Source organism: Schizosaccharomyces cryophilus, assembly GCF_000004155.1.
Source record: "Schizosaccharomyces cryophilus OY26 unplaced genomic scaffold supercont4.1, whole genome shotgun sequence".
NCBI lineage: Eukaryota > Fungi > Ascomycota > Schizosaccharomycetes > Schizosaccharomycetales > Schizosaccharomycetaceae > Schizosaccharomyces > Schizosaccharomyces cryophilus.
In genome coordinates this window covers 2766510-2784295 of record NW_013185624.1, presented here as the reverse complement: position 1 = coordinate 2784295, position 17786 = coordinate 2766510, and the positions used below count along the sequence as shown (strand labels likewise).

At 36.3% G+C, this 17786-nt stretch overlaps 5 protein-coding genes across 5 annotated transcripts; 2 read left to right on the top strand and 3 right to left on the bottom strand.

Moving 5' to 3' along the window:
• The first annotated feature begins 91 nt into the window (after positions 1–91).
• On the top strand, positions 92–3294 carry SPOG_04180 (replication fork protection complex subunit Swi1). The gene is made up of 2 exons (XM_013166441.1): positions 92–1195; positions 1243–3294. Exons 1-2 carry the CDS (start codon positions 239–241, stop codon positions 3226–3228), a joined length of 2943 nt encoding a protein of 980 aa, XP_013021895.1. The 5' UTR covers positions 92–238; the 3' UTR covers positions 3229–3294.
• On the bottom strand, positions 2253–10629 carry SPOG_04179 (ATR checkpoint kinase Rad3). Its single transcript, XM_013166440.1, has one exon. It carries the CDS (start codon positions 10454–10456, stop codon positions 3278–3280), a length of 7179 nt encoding a protein of 2392 aa, XP_013021894.1. The 5' UTR covers positions 10457–10629; the 3' UTR covers positions 2253–3277.
• Positions 10630–11506: 877 nt separating this feature from the next.
• SPOG_04178 (methionine sulfoxide) lies at positions 11507–12587 on the top strand. The gene has a single exon (XM_013166439.1). It carries the CDS (start codon positions 11789–11791, stop codon positions 12287–12289), a length of 501 nt encoding a protein of 166 aa, XP_013021893.1. The 5' UTR covers positions 11507–11788; the 3' UTR covers positions 12290–12587.
• On the bottom strand, positions 12503–13903 carry SPOG_04177 (uncharacterized protein). The gene is made up of 3 exons (XM_013166438.1): positions 13729–13903; positions 13576–13648; positions 12503–13526 (listed from the first exon to the last, which is right to left on the bottom strand). Exon 3 carries the CDS (start codon positions 13438–13440, stop codon positions 12697–12699), a length of 744 nt encoding a protein of 247 aa, XP_013021892.1. The 5' UTR covers positions 13441–13526; positions 13576–13648; positions 13729–13903; the 3' UTR covers positions 12503–12696.
• Positions 13904–14204: 301 nt separating this feature from the next.
• SPOG_04176 (cortical anchoring factor for dynein Mcp5/Num1) lies at positions 14205–17577 on the bottom strand. The gene has a single exon (XM_013166437.1). It carries the CDS (start codon positions 17514–17516, stop codon positions 14652–14654), a length of 2865 nt encoding a protein of 954 aa, XP_013021891.1. The 5' UTR covers positions 17517–17577; the 3' UTR covers positions 14205–14651.
• Positions 17578–17786: the final 209 nt, after the last annotated feature.

Here is a 17786-nt window from a genome sequence, read left to right as displayed (position 1 = left end):
TATGTAATTTACATATTGATAATTAGTAAGACATTATTTATCAGAAATTATATAACGCTGCGGCGGTATCGTATCTTCCAAGTCAGTGTAGCACTTTTTTTTTTGCGAGTTCGCATTTTAACCAATCTTGCTGTAATCGTTGACTCGTCTATGAAAATCCACATCCTTGTGAAAATTGAGTTACTTAAGTAAATTATTCCTATAATTATTTCCATCAAGGATAAATGGTAATTTCTTTATGGAGTTGGATGTGACATTGCAAGGAATTGTTTCAGCCATCGGCGGTTTTGATTATTCAAAACCAGATGCACCTTACGTTGTAGGAGATGATGCTTTAGCTTGCTTAAAGGATTTGAAGCGGTACCTTCAAATTTTTGATGAAAAGTACAAAGTTTGGCAAGTTCGATTTTTGTTATCGAAACTTCGTGTGGTAGTTAATGATTTATGTCCCATTCTCGCTTTCTGGGATAGAAATATTGAGGATCATAAACATTGGAGGATAGCTTTGGCAGCTTTGGAATTGCTTGTTCCGTTAACCTGGCCTTTGGAAACTGAACAGGAAACTTACAGAGAGAATGTTGATGTTCTACGAAATTTACAACATTCTCAAAATGAATACAAATCATGCATATTAAACTACATGGATGGAACTGTTCTTAAGTCGATTTTAGCTGTGCTGTTGAAACCGCTAAGCTTAGCCAAAGAGTCACGAAGCGTACGAGATAATGGAATCATTAGAATAACTCTTCTTCTCCTAAGAAATATTACTCAGATTAACGAAGATCAAACGAAGAACGAGACTATCGTAGCTTTAGAGAAGTCTCATATACTGGATCTCATTGTTACATTGACCTCAAACTTATCTGAATTTGGACATCTCGACGTTTACATTCTTGAAATTATTTATTATATTATTCGAGGAATTGGACCTTCTCGGCTTTTTAAAACCACTGACGAGAATCCCACAAAAACTAATCAACACGAACTAAATGAATTGCTCCAAAAGGAATCGAATCAGTCTCGATATTTGAAGCGTAATGCTAATACTCGTCATAATCGCTTTGGTACTATGATTTCAATTCAAGCAGATGATCGACGGTTCACCATCGCAAGTCAGAAAGTTAAAACGGGTGGTCTCGACGAACTCGATAATTTAAAAAAACATAGGAAACGGAGCACTAGAAGGAAACATTTTGTAAGCAACTTGAATTCACATTATAATACTTTACTAATCGTGTATAGGATGATATTAATAAGTCCGTAGTACTTAATTCGAATGCAAGTGAGAAAATAAAAAGTTTTTTGAAAGAATTTCTTGAAGCTGGCTTCAATGTCCTTGTGCAGAACATAGTACGAGCTCTTGAAAGAGAAGATTCGAAGGTATTTCCTTATCATAAAACACAATTTATGTTTGTGCAAGCGTTCTTTTTGGAATCCTTTAAGTATATTACTAAGAGTATTCAAAATGAGGATATTTATTCTTATGACTATGACTACGGCTTAATATCTTCTGTCTTGGATTCGCGCAACTTAATTATGCATCAACGAATATTGGTAGAATCTCAAGAGATGAAAATATGGTCTCAATTCCAAGCGTCAATGCTTTTATTGAGTAGGATCCTGTTAACAGTTCGTTCTATGTCGTTATGTTCAATACCTACTTATCAAGATCTTGCTGACCATATTTTGTCTAATTTGTTCTATCAAGAAGAAATCTTAAATATAATTTACCATGCTCTAAAAGGATATAAAACACAATCATTTGGGTATCTTGAAGCAATTACTGAGTTAACAATGATTCTCTTAAAAGAGTTGGAGAGGTACTCTAGTGCTAAGCAATTCGTATACGTGAAAAGTCGCCGAAGGAAACAAAAGTCAGTGAAGTTGGATTTACCAGAATCTGACGAAGATGAGGAGAGCATGTCAAAAATAGCACAGGATACTGTCCAAGACAGGCTTTTCGATGTTAATCGTTTCCAGTCAAGATATTGCGATAATCAATGCATAAGTACCTTTACGTTATACTTGAAGTGCTATCAAGAACTAACTCCTGAACAAATTCATAGAGCTATCTCATTCTTTTATTTAATTTTTGTGAAGCTGAAGTGTCAGGTATACTTGTATCGTCTTGATTTCCTGTATTTGTTGGAGCACATGTATGAGGACAGAGTCTACTTTCCTTCCTCTCATCCTCAAAGAAAGGAATTTGATCAATTTTTTACTTATTATGTGCGAAAACTTTCAGAGACATTAACTAGGACTCCTGCTCTTTATCTCGAAATACCCTTTCCTAAAATGACAGATACCTTTTATTATCTACAATACGGAAAAATACCAGTAAGGATAAATCATGCTGCTAGAAAAGGACCATTATATGACACTGTTCAAGGTTTATCTCACGTTGAGAAAGTTGCAGCGGTTATCGCTTGCTTGATTAATGAGAATAAAGGTGATATTCTGGATGAACTTAAAACACAGTTAAACTGTATAATAGCAGAAAAGCAATTATACGAGCAAAAGCTTGCTGACAGCGTCGCAGCTGAAACCGAAAGTCAAGTTGGTACTATTAAACTCAAAGGGGATACTCAAGTTTTCGACGATGCTCTTTTAAAGGACGGAAAATTCCGTTTACTTCTGAATTTATTCGGTTTTCAAGAAGTTGAAGATGAAGTATCTATAGATGCTTTATGGTTTATGCCGTATGAGATATCTTACAATGAGCTTGTGGAGTCTTCAAGACTACTTCGCCAATTTACAGACGATCCTCCTACATTTGAAGGGGTAGATCCGGAGAATTTGTTAGTGAGAAAACAAAGAGGAAAAGTTAGACTACCTTCTAGTAGTGAATCTGAAGCTGAATCTGAAGCCGGGTCCTCAGAGTCAGCTGCCGAGAATCTGAGCGACCATATTGAATTTGAGAAAGACGATCCTTTGACGTTCGGTAATCGTAAGACAGCATTCGAAAAAATAGCAAAGAAGAGAAAGATGAACAAAGAAAAAAATTCAAAGAACAGGAAGGTTAAACCACCGAAAGAAAATCGACTGCGTTCAACGAAATTTATAATTGACTCTGATGAAGATTCAGAAGCTGAAACTGCCTTTTTTAAGGCTGAAGCGACCCTGCGTGAAAGAAATGCTCAAAATGCTTTGCAGGGTATAGCATCAGATGAAACTAAAAGAGAGGTTTTACAAGAATTACGGCTACAAAGCTCGGAGGAATCCGAATAAGCAGTGTTATTAGTATATAAATATCGTATTAATGTTATGTTAACAATAATCAAAAGTAAGCCGCCCAACCAATATACATTTCAACCAAGTTTTTCGGGCTAACTGCAGACCGAATTAACTCTTGGATTTGTCCTTCCACCGAAAGAGGGATAGTTTCACCAGGCATGTAACCTTGAAATTTTTTTCGGATTGTGTCTAAAACTTCATTAGCCTCGTTACCGGGATACCTTCCGGTGATCTTTCGCCTGTTCCATTCCACTAAAGGATCATGAAGGAATGATTCAAGGACACTCATAAGCGTATCTTGATTTGATCGTAAAAGTTTCATGGTTATCTCACTTGCCTTGCGGAAACCGCCTTCGTAGCCGGTAGGTCCCATAGCATCCACCATATTGTGTGTCAACCTGAAAGGGACCTTTTCTGGTTTTTCAAAGGTCAATCCCTTATCGAAAAGGCAATTAAAATCAACGTGTATAGCTTCACCAGTAAACTCATCGAAGAGTATATTCTCTCCATGACGATCACCAAGTCCTAGAACATAACCAACAATGGACATAACGGCTAAAGTACGACTGTAATTTCGACGGCTATTAACCCAACTATTTGGCTCAGGAAATGATTCAACAAACCACTCATAAAATACTGGGGGAAATTTTGGTATCATCTTTTTCTCAAAAGTTTCTCCGGGATTTGGGCTTCTTAGAGCCAAATCCAAATCAACTTTTATCTCCTGATAAGAAATTGGTATGTTTTTCTGACGATAATTCTTCAACAAAATATCTCTGAAAGGACGGGTATGATTTACCCATTCAATGAAACCACACTCCTCGTTCAAAGGAATGACCACGTAAGTTCTTATACATAAGTTTCTTCTATTAGCTTCTTGATCCTTTCGTAAAATTTTACAAATCACATTGTTAAACTCCATTAGTCGAGCGTCTTTTCTCAAATCATCTTTTGGCTTACACAGGAACGGATATATATTGCCATCAGTACCTCGTACATATACTTTTCTCGGTTTCTGCAGAGAATTCATAATATCAACTTCGTCTTCAAATTTTAAGATTTCAGGTTGATTCTTCGGAAACGGATGGTGGGTATTCCGGTTGGCATCTGTAGCAGGTAAGCTGATATTCAAAAAAGAACGCGCAGGTATAACAAGTTCAACAGGCGTATCAAAGACCATCCGGAAATGATTTTTTAAGCTCATTTTAACTGCTTTACTATCTATTCGAGTGTTACATAAATCCACCAATTTTTCTGTTAGTAATATTGCTGACTGGCTTAGCAACTTAAGGTCAATTTTTGAAGTAATGGCGACCTTTCTAGATTGCAAAACGTTCAGTATGCTTTTTCCTCGAATAGATCGTTTCTGGGAAATGGACTTAATAGTAGCCATTAGTTGCCAGAGTGTTTCACACGGGTAGGTTGCAATAACATTAGCGACTAAGTGCTCTAAAATTTTATACACTTTATTATTGGGATGGCAGATGCGAGAAATCATCTGAGAAAGGGCTATGAGAAAAAAGTATTGAGGAATCTTCACTGCCAATCGACAGATATTAGAATTCATCAATTCTAACGATTTTTTACGTGACAAACTTATATGTTCACGAAAATATTTTTCTCCGTCATCTTTGGAAAGTCGTAATTCCTCTGCTCCAAAATCTAACCATAGAGTTAAAAGCTTAGGCATACTTTCATAAATATGACTGGTCCCATAATATAAAGATCGACCGAATTCGTTTATTATGCGTGTTACTAATTCACCTGAAAGAAATCTTTCGCTTTGCTCATAAACAGGAAGTTTCTTCTCTTCTTCGAACATTAAAACTCGGTGATGGCCAAGATAGTAATGATTTTTTTCCCATTCCGAAAATATTTCAACAGATTTAGAATAATGAGTTTCCAAATCTTTAAGCCCTAACTGCCCTGCCTTTCCAAGCCACTTTGTAAGCTCCAAATGAACTTTACCTTTGAGAGGGTTTCCTGTTTGAGACGCCTTCTTGTTCTTTATGTTAAAAAATTCTGCATCAAAAATGTTATTTTCCAAAGATGAATGTAGTTCAGCTATGGCTTTTCGTTGTTGTCCTTGATGCCACCACCATCTAGCATGTTCGATAGTCGCTTGTGGCTTATCAAGTTCCATAGCCTTCAGAATAGCATTGTAGGCCCTTTGGGCCTGGCCATTTTTTCGTGAGAACCTTGCTATTTCTAAGTAGATACTGGCTAGCTTCTCTCGAAGCTTAAATCGGCTGAAAGCAACCAGATGTGTTGATAGGATATGGTGTCTATATCTTCCATAAGGAGCCACTTGATTTAGTCGACGATGAAGAAAAGTTTCAAGTTTTTCCAGAGCACTTTGACTAGAATCAATTTCAGCGATTTTACTGAGATCGTAAAGTGCGTGAAGTTTCGAAAGCATTTCATAACAATCATAAGAAGAATGGGCACCAATATTGGAGATTATAGAAGCAGCCTCGGCATATAAAGGCTCCAACTGGTATTCCAATGTCGATAAGTCTGATTCTATTAATAAATACTTTTGGAAGACTTCTCCAAGTTTGGCATCGAAAGTTTGTAAATTACTTTTCTGTATGCATTTTTGAAGAGAACTAACAGACAATGAATGCCAGGCCGCTTCGATTCCTAAGTCAACAATTTTAGATGAAGTGTTTACTTCAGAATCTGTTTCCATTAGCGAATCTACAGACAATACTAAGGATTCGTAATGCCCAGATTGGAGCATCGCATTTAAAAGACCAACCTTTGCTCTATGATTTTCAGGATAATTCTGTACAAGTATTTCATAGCAACTAAGGGCTGAATCCCATTTACCAGAATTTTCATGCAATAGAAGTTGTTGATCTAAGGAATAATCATGGAAGTTCAAAGAAACCGCCTCAATTCCATCAGGATCTTCTATCCCTGTATAAACATCCTGTAAGATACGATAATCTGAATCTAAAACAGAACCTGGCCTTTCCAAATGAGCAGTCCTAATGTGCTGTTCCCAGTAAAACAAAGCTCGAGCATGAAATCCACAATTTAAGGATACAAGGCCTAGCGTTTTTGCGGGAAAGCGTAAAAGGAAATTTTCCACTTTGCTGACAGAATTCTCCTGCGTAGTCAAGTCATCAACAGACATATATCGGTTTTCTCTTCTAGCTAACGCAGAGCGTCTATTCCAATTTCTCTTCTTTCGCATACGAAGCCAATTGTTTAAGTAATCAACAATTTTAAAAAATAAGTTGACGAAAGATATGTATCTCTGTTTTCCTATAGCATCTAACCCGTCAGGGCTAGGTTGGTTAATTATATATTGAAATTCAGCAATAACCTGCTCAACAACTTCATCTCTTTCAGTTATGACAACATTCAAAACCAAAAATGGAAGTAAAAAGCAAGGAATTGACATTTCTTGATCTTTAATCACTTTGGAACATATACTGAAGATTCTGTCAGCATTTTGAGAATGAGGGAATTCTGTCAGTTTCAAACAAGTCTCTTGAACCCACGAATGGGTGTCCATATTTTGCTTGAATATCGGGAATCCAATCTCCAATTTGGGGACAAGAGTAAGATGGTATTTGGAGTTCAGAAAAGGAATTAGAACTCGCTTAGAAAGGTCAGGTAAAGCCTTCCAATGCTCGGCCACTATGGCTAATGATGTACTTTTCTTATTGTTTAGTACAGCAGATTTAAATCCTCCTAGCTTCAGAAACTCCTGTAATGCATAAGCTATAAAACCTTGGGCTTTTGTGTCGGTTGTTACAAGAAACGCAGGAATTAGTTGAGATTGTATAAAATCTAAAATGAACCGTAGGCTTTCTTCACCATCTTCAAAATTGTCTAACACAACTGTTTGTTGAATATTACTTCGAGCTTCCAAACGGCTGGGATCAACTGCACCAAGCTTCGCAATATTTCGCGTACAAAGCTTCGCTATTTCATCATTAGCATGTGCAAACTTTACGCAGCAATCAAGTAGGCAACGTAACAACTGATCCAAAACTGAATCTGAGGCATCCAAATATAGTACATCATGGAGTTCTTCTTGCTTGTTTTCTAAAAAGATGTCTAGTTTCTGAAGACCTAAATAGCAAACTGATTCGTGCTCGTTTCTAAGACACTTTATAATATCTTGAATATTCACGAAAAAATCGTCATTCTGCAGTTCTGAAAATACCTTCCTGGCGCTGTCTTTAAAACATGGTAAATCTAATGTAGTTGGGATTGCCCATCTCAATTCCGATAAAGAAGTATGAGGATCCGAAGCAATAAAATCGAAAACTTTTTGTACTGTCGCTGCTTCTTGTTCTGTAAGTTTTCTATATAGAATTGGGAAAAGTACAAGGCTGAGGCTGGCTATGGAAGTGTATTCAGGTTCATTGATATATGATACCAATTGCAACCAGGTATCGATAGCATATGAACGTAGAGCATCATCCTGAAAAGCGTTTTGTAAGCTCGATAATATTTGGGGTAAACCTAGCTTGATAGCATTACCTGAAAGTGTGAACATCTCTCGAATTCCGACAATTGTACGTATTTTATCGTTAACAGAAGTTTTTCCTTTTAAGTCATTCAATATATTTGAGAATTCTGCAAGAATCCCCAGTATGTGATTATTAAAAAACTCGAACAGCAATTTGTCTTCGTCAGCTTCTGTAAGTTCAGCAGATGGTTGAGATACCATTAAGGCAACCTTTTTTAATGCACTTTCAATTTTCTCCCTTGGTACCCCAGTATTGTATAATTGAAGGAGTTCGACGGTTAAAGCTATGGGATCAGATCTTAATAATGAAGTAAGGTCAATTTTTCGAAAATCTGAAGAGGCTAGGCTTAATAGAAGCATGACACTTTCTTCAAGGTTTGGATACTCCGTGGTTAATAAAAGAGCCAAAATTTTATGCATATTAGTCAAACATAAAGTTGCAACATCAGTCTGCGATAATTCAGCGATACGAGAAATAACATGATGGTTTTTTGTTAAGACAAGGTAAGGAAGTGTATAGGCCTGGGTACGAATTAAAAAATCGCTTTCAGAAATGTCCATTGCTTCAGCGAATAGCCCTGAGATGTTGGGTTTAGAAGTCATACCTCTAATGATTGTAACGGAAATTGTAGGCCAATAAGGAGATAGTAGTTTCCAAACAGAAATCCTTCTTGACCGAGCAATACTTTGAAGGGCATGTAGACAAACACCTTGATAGTATATGTCAAGTTCTATTGCTGTTGAGATAATTTGCAAAAGAACCAAATGAAGCTCTTCCCCTTCTGCTAATTGGCCCACATTTTCCCAGGTAATTATTGTTGTTTCCATTAAAGAAATATCGCTTAAAGATAAGTCTTTTAAAGTCTTCAATACTTCCATTCGAATATTCCTTAAAAAGTCAGCATCCTTCTGAATGGAAGAGTTAAAAAACACCTTTGGGATGATAAAAGCTGCTAACATCCGAACAGACCTTGTGTTGCTAGAAAGAAGTGGAATTAGCTTTTCTTTCATCTGGGGCGATACCAGTAAATACTGCGGATTAGTATGATTTAACCAGCGAATAAAGACCCTTAAAGTGTAGTACAGTTTTGTTTCTGAAAACTTAATTAGATCAGAATCTAATAACTTTGAGAAAATTTGGTCCGAAGGAATATCTAGGAGTTTGATATTTTTTTCGCGGGATTGAGCAGTAACAGAATCACATGTAAGACAACCTTGAAATGATAGGAATTCATAATTTGAGTGTTGTTTGCATAAATATAATTCAAACTCTTGTAATTCATGCTCGGAAATTGTAGTCGAATTTGATAAAGCATCAGATAATTTGTAACTAATATCGTCAAAATTGGAGGAACCAGAAGACAATAACCATTCAAAAAAAGACTTCAGAGGGTGAATATTGATATAGGGGGCTTTTAATACGTTTTTTGCTGAGAAAGGGTAAGCCAAAAAGAAAGCAAAGGCGAATAATTGATTCAAAGTAGAAGATATATACAATCCGCATTTGTCTGCATTTCCAATTTTTTGAATTTTATTTTGCTCATAAATAATTTTGAATATATTACCTTTTGTATTTTCCAACAGATATTTAAAGAGTAGGACGGATGTATGTGAATCAGAGTGTTCATCGTTACAAATAGTCATTAGAGTTTGAGAAGAAGATAGTAGATGTATAGAAAACGAACGAAAAGAATCAAAACATGAGTCAGGTATTATACAAAGAGAAAGAAAGTAGAGAGCGTACGTATAGTCGACAAAATTTGACACATGGGGAAATGAGAAAAGATAAGATTTGGCAAACATCAGCAGTAAATCTTTGGTTTTTTGACACGGTGAGTTCTGAACTATAGCAGATTTTAAGAAAAAGAAAATCAAGCATTGTATGGCACGACACTGTGTATGGGTTAAGCAAAATGTGTCTGTTATGACCAATTTTTTGAGGAGAAAAAGAAAATTTAGATATTTAGGCTTAATCCAGTAGCCGTTCAAAAAAGAAAGGGACACGTCGTTTAGTTTGTTAAAAGGAACAAGATACTTGGCGAATACATGAACACATTCTAAATAAAAAGAACAAGCCTCTTGATAATTATCAATAATAATTGGAAAGTTAGACTCTTCTTTACCGTCAAATTTCCCGTTAACCGACAGCAATGGGCGCGGGTCAAGAGGCAGCATTCGCAAAGGAAAAGATAAATTCGTAGTTTCTAACAAAGAAGAAGAAATCGTATCGATATAATATTTCCATGTCCTTAAGTAAACGTTCTGAAAAGGCCACAGGTACTCTTTCGCAAAAAGGAAATCGAATAGAGTGTGATGCAGTTCGCAAATATCATCAAATAAATCAACTAACTGGAACTTTTTAAAAACAAAGATGGTACGCGGAAGTAGCCAAGTTAATAGAACGCCGCAAGGCGTTTCTTCACATAAAACTCTTGGGCACTTTTTCAATACCAAGAGTAAACATTGGATCGACTGTTTTGCTTCTTTCAGTATATTTGAAGGAATTAGAATATTTTTGTAATCATCACTTTCTAATACAAGAAGGCCAGCCTCTATTAAAATTTGGATTATTTGAAATGTTACCGGAATAGACCTCGAATTGTTCTGAGAAGCTGCATCCTGATCAAAAACTGTTATCTCTTTTAGAAGTTGTTCAAATACATGTCGGTCATCACTATATTTTGGAGTCAAATTTAAGGACTCTGACCTTCTTTGAACGAATTGGCTCATGCACACGCTGAATGAGTTGACAAGGAGTTACCAAAGCACGAAAATTGCGATCTCTAACGTCGAATCTTGACGCGCTCTTTTCAGTGAATTGTCTCGACACTAGCACTCATCCGCAAAGGTTGGGTGAAATTTTTATGGTATGTCCTTGGTACGTATACAGGACAAAAAAAAAAGGAACTCATACAAGTAGGAAGGGTGATACCATTCGTAAGGTTGAAATTTGCGTATCTGGAGAATTTAATGAAAAGCCTGTCTAGTTTTACGTTTTTGATTTTTTTGTTCTAGTAAGGATCCCATAGCTGTGATACACACAAAATTGAAAATAAAAAAAAAAAGAAATATAGTTAAACAATTAAATAAACAAAAGAAAAAAAATAGCTCATTCCTCCTTGCCATGACACACTCGTTTCCTATTCAACACTTGTCAAACGTCGTATTCCTTGACATGCGTTGAACGACAGGAAGAACAGTATCCATCAAATGAATGAACTACCGATGAATCTCTTAAAGCTTTTAGTAAAACATGATATCGTCAGAAAAGTCTATGTGCGCAATTTTTGGCAGGAAAGCCTAGTGAAAAAGGCCTGTAATGAATCAAAGAAAAGATAAATTCAAGTGAAACGTATCATGAGGAAAGGTAAAGGATTTAATATTTTTCAAATCATTGTTAAATTGTTTGTTTATTATATTAAAAACGTACAACGATCACATTACGTAAATGTAAATATAAACCAAATTGGTAGCGACTCTACTTGAAGTTGGCGATGAGATTCGAATGTCGTCTTTATTCCTTTTCATAAAGAATAGGAAACTTAAGAAAGGATTTCATTATAATCGATCTCTCGATTAATATTCTATGAATACGTCTGTATGCATACTTATTCGTATTACGTGAAGCCAACTTTCGTAATGTAAACGAAAGAAAACAGAAAACAGAAGTTAGAAAGGTCCTTCGAGGACGTGGTCCGAAACACGAAAAAACTAAAGAATGATTTAAAAAAAGATCATATTAGTGGTGCACGATTCTTGTGAACGAGTAGCAAGAATTGTTTTTTACTTTCTTTTACTGGCCACCTACCTACCTTTCGTCATCACCTGCTAAGTAAGGAAATTCCTCAACTTTATGAGTGACTCTATATGAAGGAATAAATTATTAAAAGGATACAAGACTTTCCTTTATCATTCGTCCACTCTAAAAAAATATCATTTCTGAATTCAAAATTCTTTCCTATTGATTGAATCGTTCGACTTACAATCACTTCTTTAGAGGTTGCTCTAGAACCTCATACATCTTTATTCATATACAGTGAATTTTCTCGAAAGCTGGCTTTTATGAGACGGATTTTCCTCAAGGGTATCCCTGCTTTTCAATTTCGTTGCTTTCAAACTTATTTCATGCAAAAACAACCACCAAATATGAAGTACCCATTGAAAAAATCAGATGAAGAATGGCGCAAAGAACTTGATCCGGAACAGTATCGTGTGCTTCGAAAAAAAGGCACGGAGCCACCGGGTGCTGGGAAATTTACAAATGAGTTTCCCGAAAAAGGTGTATTCGTATGTGCAGCTTGCAAAGAGTTGTTGTACAAAGCTGATACGAAATTTGAGAGTCACTGCGGATGGCCTGCCTTTTACGATAGTTTACCCGGAAAAGTAAAAAGAATAGAGGACGATTCTTTTGGAATGCAACGCACTGAGGTTGTATGCGCAAACTGCGGCGGTCATTTGGGTCATGTTTTTAAAGGGGAGGGCTACCCAGTACCTACGAATGAACGCCATTGTATTAATTCTGTGAGCTTGGATTTTCATCAAGAGAAAACCAACAATAACTAGTTTGAAGATCCAAGGTACAACTTTAGCCTTATGAAACGAATATGTGTGTCATCAAAAAATAAACGTAAAAAATAAATTATTACCGCATAATAAGAGAAGAGTAAGTAAGAGGATTGGTATTAAAGACAAACAGCCAATATACGAGCACCAGCGTGTTTTTGAACACCATGTACAATGGTTTATACAAGTGGTAGAGACATTGGTTCGAGAATACAAATTTAAAAAAGGGGTTTTAATTTTTATTTTTATTTTAATTTTTTTAGGTAGATCTTATTTTCTAAGGATCTTAGTACACGGGTCTGCATTTATGGATTTCAATTATTGTTCATAACAGTATTTACATCAAAACTCATTAACAAAGAAAATGATGAAATTCGTCTACGCATGGAAGATCGGATTTTTCATTATTAGACAGAGTAGGTATAGGATGATTCTCCTTTGACAATAAACCCAGATATAGCTGTATGAATTGGAACTTCACCATCAGTAATATCAGCAATAAGATGATTGGATTGTGGATCCATTGCAAACAAAAGAATAGCTCGAGCAACAGTTTCTCTTGAAATCATACAATTAATCGAGATTTTACCAATAGCAATCTTACCATCGCTGTCTTCGTCCGTTAGCCCAGAGGGACGTACGATGGTCCAGTCAATGTCATTGGATCGACGCACCAATTCCTGATCTGCAAGAAATTTATAATAGTAATATGCACCAATAGACTTGTGGATCTTTTGGCTCAAATCAATATCAGCTGCCGTATAATGGGTCGGTGGAGGTTGTGTCATGTCGCGATTGTCGATAGCCGATAACATAATTAACCGTCGGATTTTTGCAATCTTCATAGCATCAAATACTTTTACAGCTCCTTCGTAATCCACAGCTTTGGTTCTTTCAACTCCGCCTTTTCCTCCAGAACCAGCTGCGAATATAACCGTATCAGGCCGTGTTTCTTTCAATAAGTCGGCAATCTCTAACGGAGATGCTTTTTCCAAAGAACAGACTTTGGTTCGACCGTTTACTTTTTCAATGTCCTCATTTTGCGTATAGTCACGAACAACGCTGTACACCACGTGTCCTGCTTCAGAAGCAATTTTTGTAAAAAGTAAGGATACTTTACCATGGCCACCAAAAACTGTGAATACTGTCATTTTCCCCAACAGCTACTTTATAGAAATATATGAGATCAAAAAACTCCAATCAACCTCAAAATCGTTTTGATCTTCCAGAAAAACTACTGATCTCAATCGTTAAGAATTTGTCCTTTCCTATAATGAAAATCATACCTGTTATACCAAAATTGACAAAAGCAGTTAGGATTTATAAAAGAAGGAGTCTCTCGATTAAATTACTGAATGTCTATTATTTTGCCATTAGTCACCTCGTTCATCAAAACTTTCGTAACCAGGCAATAACACCGTAAGGATATATTTACATACACTTTATTACCTGCAGTGCTATAATACGAGTCCTATAACAAAATTGGGAGTAATGTGAACTTGGGAAAATTCAAACTCTTTAGACGCCAAATCGACTGTAAGTCTGAAATGACGTGAATTCTCTGTTACTATTATAGCAATCAGAAGTTCACGGATCTATTAGTCATAGTAGAATATGGATAATGTTAAACAGTATTTCGAGAAGAATGTAAACGTTTACTGTAGATAAATAAATAAATAAATAAAATAAATGGAGAGCAATTCTTATGTAACGTTTTAAGATAGGCAGCAATATTTTTTACTTCTCAATTTAGAAGAATGTGGTGTTTTGGTTTTATGACTGAATGTTTATTTTTACTAATGATTTACTGTAAGTGAAAACAATTAATCAATGTAACTCTTTGTTCTCAATTAGATGTCTGTCAGAAGGAAGGATAATTAAAATGACTTATATACAGAGCCTTATATGACATTCACCTGAATCACAAACTTCGAATGTCATCTGAAAAGTTATTGCTCATGATCTGATGCACTTGAAGTGCAAACTGTACAAGTAGACAATGAGTGCTAAACTTATAAGATTCAAGTCAAAAAAACTCGGTCAAAAACTCCAACAACGACTGCCTGTTTCTTTCTATCAAAAATCAGCAACCAAAGGTTCAGCTTTTCAATGGATTGAATAAGTATATATTGAAATCATCTCATACATTAGTTAAAACATAGCAACAATGTTTAAATAGCCAGTTCATTAATCTTCATCATCAAGTATTCAAAATCATCAATAACACAGTCAACATATATTTGCCGTTTCGTTTGCTTTTGCACCAGCAAATTAATTTCAGTTACTTGTATTTAGCAAAGGATTCATAGTTTAAAAAATTATAGCCGTTTTATCCACATTTAGTGCTAGTCTCATTGGACGTCTACTTGCTGGGGTTACTGGGCTTATCAGAATGAGAGAAATCAGGTTGCTCACGAAGGAATTCTGGCTTTGCAGCAATTTTACGAAATTTCAGGTCTTTAAATGCTTTAAGCCAGACTTCATGGATCGATCCGGACCGAGCAGCTATTTTCATGGGTTTCTCATCCGTTAGTACAATAATACTCTGATTATATACAACGTCGGGGTTCTCTAAATAGCTCTCAGTGACAATATCAAATCCAATAATTTTAACTGATTTCACCTCAGTTCTTCTATTTATTCCAATGAAAGGGTGGCTTTTAGACCAGTACAATCTTTCCTGGTAGGGATGAATCCATGCATATCGTAGATGCATTGGCTTCGTGAAGAATCTTGCAACCTTGTTGCGTTTATATTTGAAAATGTAATCCCCAATCATGACATGTGCCAATTCTTCACTCATACCTTGTAAGAAGCCTAGAGACTTCTTTTGCTCTTTAGCTCCTTTATGCAAAGGAACTACGGATACCGTACCCATCTTTCCTGGAATTTGAGATCCATTTTTTGCTGTAGCTTGTTTATTCTTCGTTTGATAGCTTTCCACTTTTTGAAAAGCTTCATATTTGGCAGGTAAAACAGAAGGAGTTTCCCCTTTTTCTGAAAGAGAAAACATTGAAGGAGCTGGGGAAGATTTCAGAAACCACGAAGGCATACCAGAATTCTTTCGTCTAGTTTGATTAGTATCTTCAAAACTTATCGGAGAATACGGGATCTCTTCATAATTCCTTGTGACTTCAGGTATAGACTGAGTAAAACTAAATCTTCGACGAGGTAAAATAAGACTTCTAGACCGAGGAAGGCGTTGAGCATTAGTATTAGACACCACCTTGTTCCATTGTTCCCAGTCATATTCTTTATAAGGCTTTGTTTTAAGATAGGCCGTTCTTCCGGACTTAATTGAGCCTTGAATGCTTTTGCCTTTAATCTCAGTCAAAGATCTTCGAGGGACAGAAGCATTTAGACGAAAGTTCTGAGGTTCAGGTTTGGGTACATGGGATTCGTATAACGTTAAATTTCGGCGAGTGATCGGATAACGATTTGAAAAGCTAGAAGATCTTCTCTTTAAAGCATAGTCATTTTTATACGTTTCAGTGTCGTGTAGCAGTAAGGAAGCAGTACTTTTTGTGCTAGCTAACTCTACTCCGTTGTCCTCAGCCGAACGGTTGAATCCGATTGTAGGTTTCTGAGCTTCAGCAGAAACCTCATTGACTCTACTGCCCCTATTCGACTCCATATCAAAATCTCCGAAACGAAACGATACAGGACTTTTAATTGTTTCAATAGTTTCGTTATCCACTTCCTCTCGAGTTTGAGATTTTTCAATGTTAGTCAAAAGATGTTCCATTTTAGGACTCATGGGAGTCTCGGGGTAATTAAGTCGGACATCAGTGTGGGTCTCAGCCGTTATCCTATTTTTCTGATCATTTTCACTAATTATTAGTAAAGGGACTAAAGGTTTGACGGAAGGTTTATGATTTAATTCGTTCATTGTATTAACGTCCGTGGAAGGTCTCTTCACTGTACGCTCAAATAAAGCTTTGGATTGCTGAGGGGGTACGCCAACCTTCTTAGCCTGTTCATTCTGTTTGGAAATTTCAACATTACCTGTCTCATCAATATTAAAACGTAGATTATGGGAGATTGACAGACCTGGGATCTGCTTAATACTCCAATTATTTTCAACAGCTTGTTGTAATTGGCGTGTTGTCAACAGAAAATGAACACATTCGTCTCCCTGGGCACTTGAGTTTCTTAATTTTACCGATAATTCTTCGAGGTTTCTAAGACCCAGATTAAGTAAAGATCCCTTTTCAGGCAATTTGAATTGATCCATTACCTTACTGAGTGCCTTATTGCCTTCGTTATCAATTCGTTTCTGGGTTGCTGTATCTTCTTGGATATCGTTAGATTTTGCAACTCCATCCGATACAACAGAACTCTCAGATGAAATCAGTGAAGAAGAGGTAGAGGAGTAATAAGAAGCACTTGTTGGCGACGGACAGCTCTTTGTATCGTTGTGAGTGTTTTGGAAGTTCGGATTACTTTCGAGAAAAACTTCTGGAGCATCTTTCTTGATTGTTTCTGCTTCATGGTATTTTTGTATATCTTCAGTCTTGCTTAACAAGCACTGTAATTGACCGAAAGATAAGCGGAGACTAGAAAGTTCTGCAGCAAGCTTTTCTTTTTCGTCCATATACATCTTCATAAGAGAATCCGAATTAGCGAGTTTCTCGCTTAAGATTTGCGACCTCTGTTCTAAAACTTGATATTCTGCCCTCATACTTGACTTTTCTATTGCATAGGCCTTAAACTCATCATTTAAAGAATCCAATTGAGACTTTAAATCTTCCTTCTCTTTCAAAATCTTCTGCGAGTCGGCATCTTTTTCCTTAAAACGAAAGTGAAGGGTTTTTAGCTGCTGGAGGAGATTTTGCCCGACAGTGGTGGCATATTGTGTATATGTTTCAGCACGTGTAGGTTGATCGTAGGGAAACGCGTTTTGAATCAATTTATCGTTGTTTGACTTTGAAGAGGATATACTATAAGACTTCGAGTTGAGTAATTGCACTAGCTTTGACTCTTCATCTATTAAGCTATTCTCAAGGTCTTGTAATTGAGTTCGTATTTCATTCACTTTTTCATGATCGTGATTTGTACAATTCTCTTTCATAGCATTTTGAGCTTGTTTAATTTCACTTTCTACGGCTGCTTTCTCTTGCAAAAATGATTCTCCTAGCAAGCCTGCATAAACGAGTCTATCTTTAACGTTTTCAAGCTTCAATAAAAGGCTACTATGTTTATTACCTTCCTTGCTTTCAGCTTCCATCTTTACCTTTGGTCATCTAGAGTATATGTTCTTGGCAATTGCTCCTCATCTCGTTCAAAAGCTTGTGTTCCTCAAATATACCGCGTCATAAAGAGCATTTATCCTGAAAAAGAACAGCAGCCTTTATTAAAGAAAACAATTTTATTAATTGATATATTTTTCTATCCCAGGCCCGTTAAAGAATTCCGACCAATCTCTTCAGACACGACAAAGTCGGGGAATTTGGTAAAAGTAACATGTAACTGCTTTTTGGTCGCAGCTTTTATTTGT

What these genes read in the sequence shown, in the direction of transcription:
- SPOG_04180 (XM_013166441.1), top strand. Translation starts at nt 239, where the DNA reads ATGGAGTTGGATGTGACATTGCAAGGAATTGTTTCAGCCATCGGCGGT. An exon ending in GCACTAGAAGGAAACATTTT is followed by an intron (nt 1,196 to 1,242) that starts GTAAGCAACTTG and finishes AATCGTGTATAG; the next exon opens with GATGATATTAATAAGTCCGT.
- SPOG_04179 (XM_013166440.1), bottom strand. Translation starts at nt 10,456, where the DNA reads ATGAGCCAATTCGTTCAAAGAAGGTCAGAGTCCTTAAATTTGACTCCA.
- SPOG_04178 (XM_013166439.1), top strand. Translation starts at nt 11,789, where the DNA reads ATGAGACGGATTTTCCTCAAGGGTATCCCTGCTTTTCAATTTCGTTGC.
- SPOG_04177 (XM_013166438.1), bottom strand. Translation starts at nt 13,440, where the DNA reads ATGACAGTATTCACAGTTTTTGGTGGCCATGGTAAAGTATCCTTACTT.
- SPOG_04176 (XM_013166437.1), bottom strand. Translation starts at nt 17,516, where the DNA reads ATGGAAGCTGAAAGCAAGGAAGGTAATAAACATAGTAGCCTTTTATTG.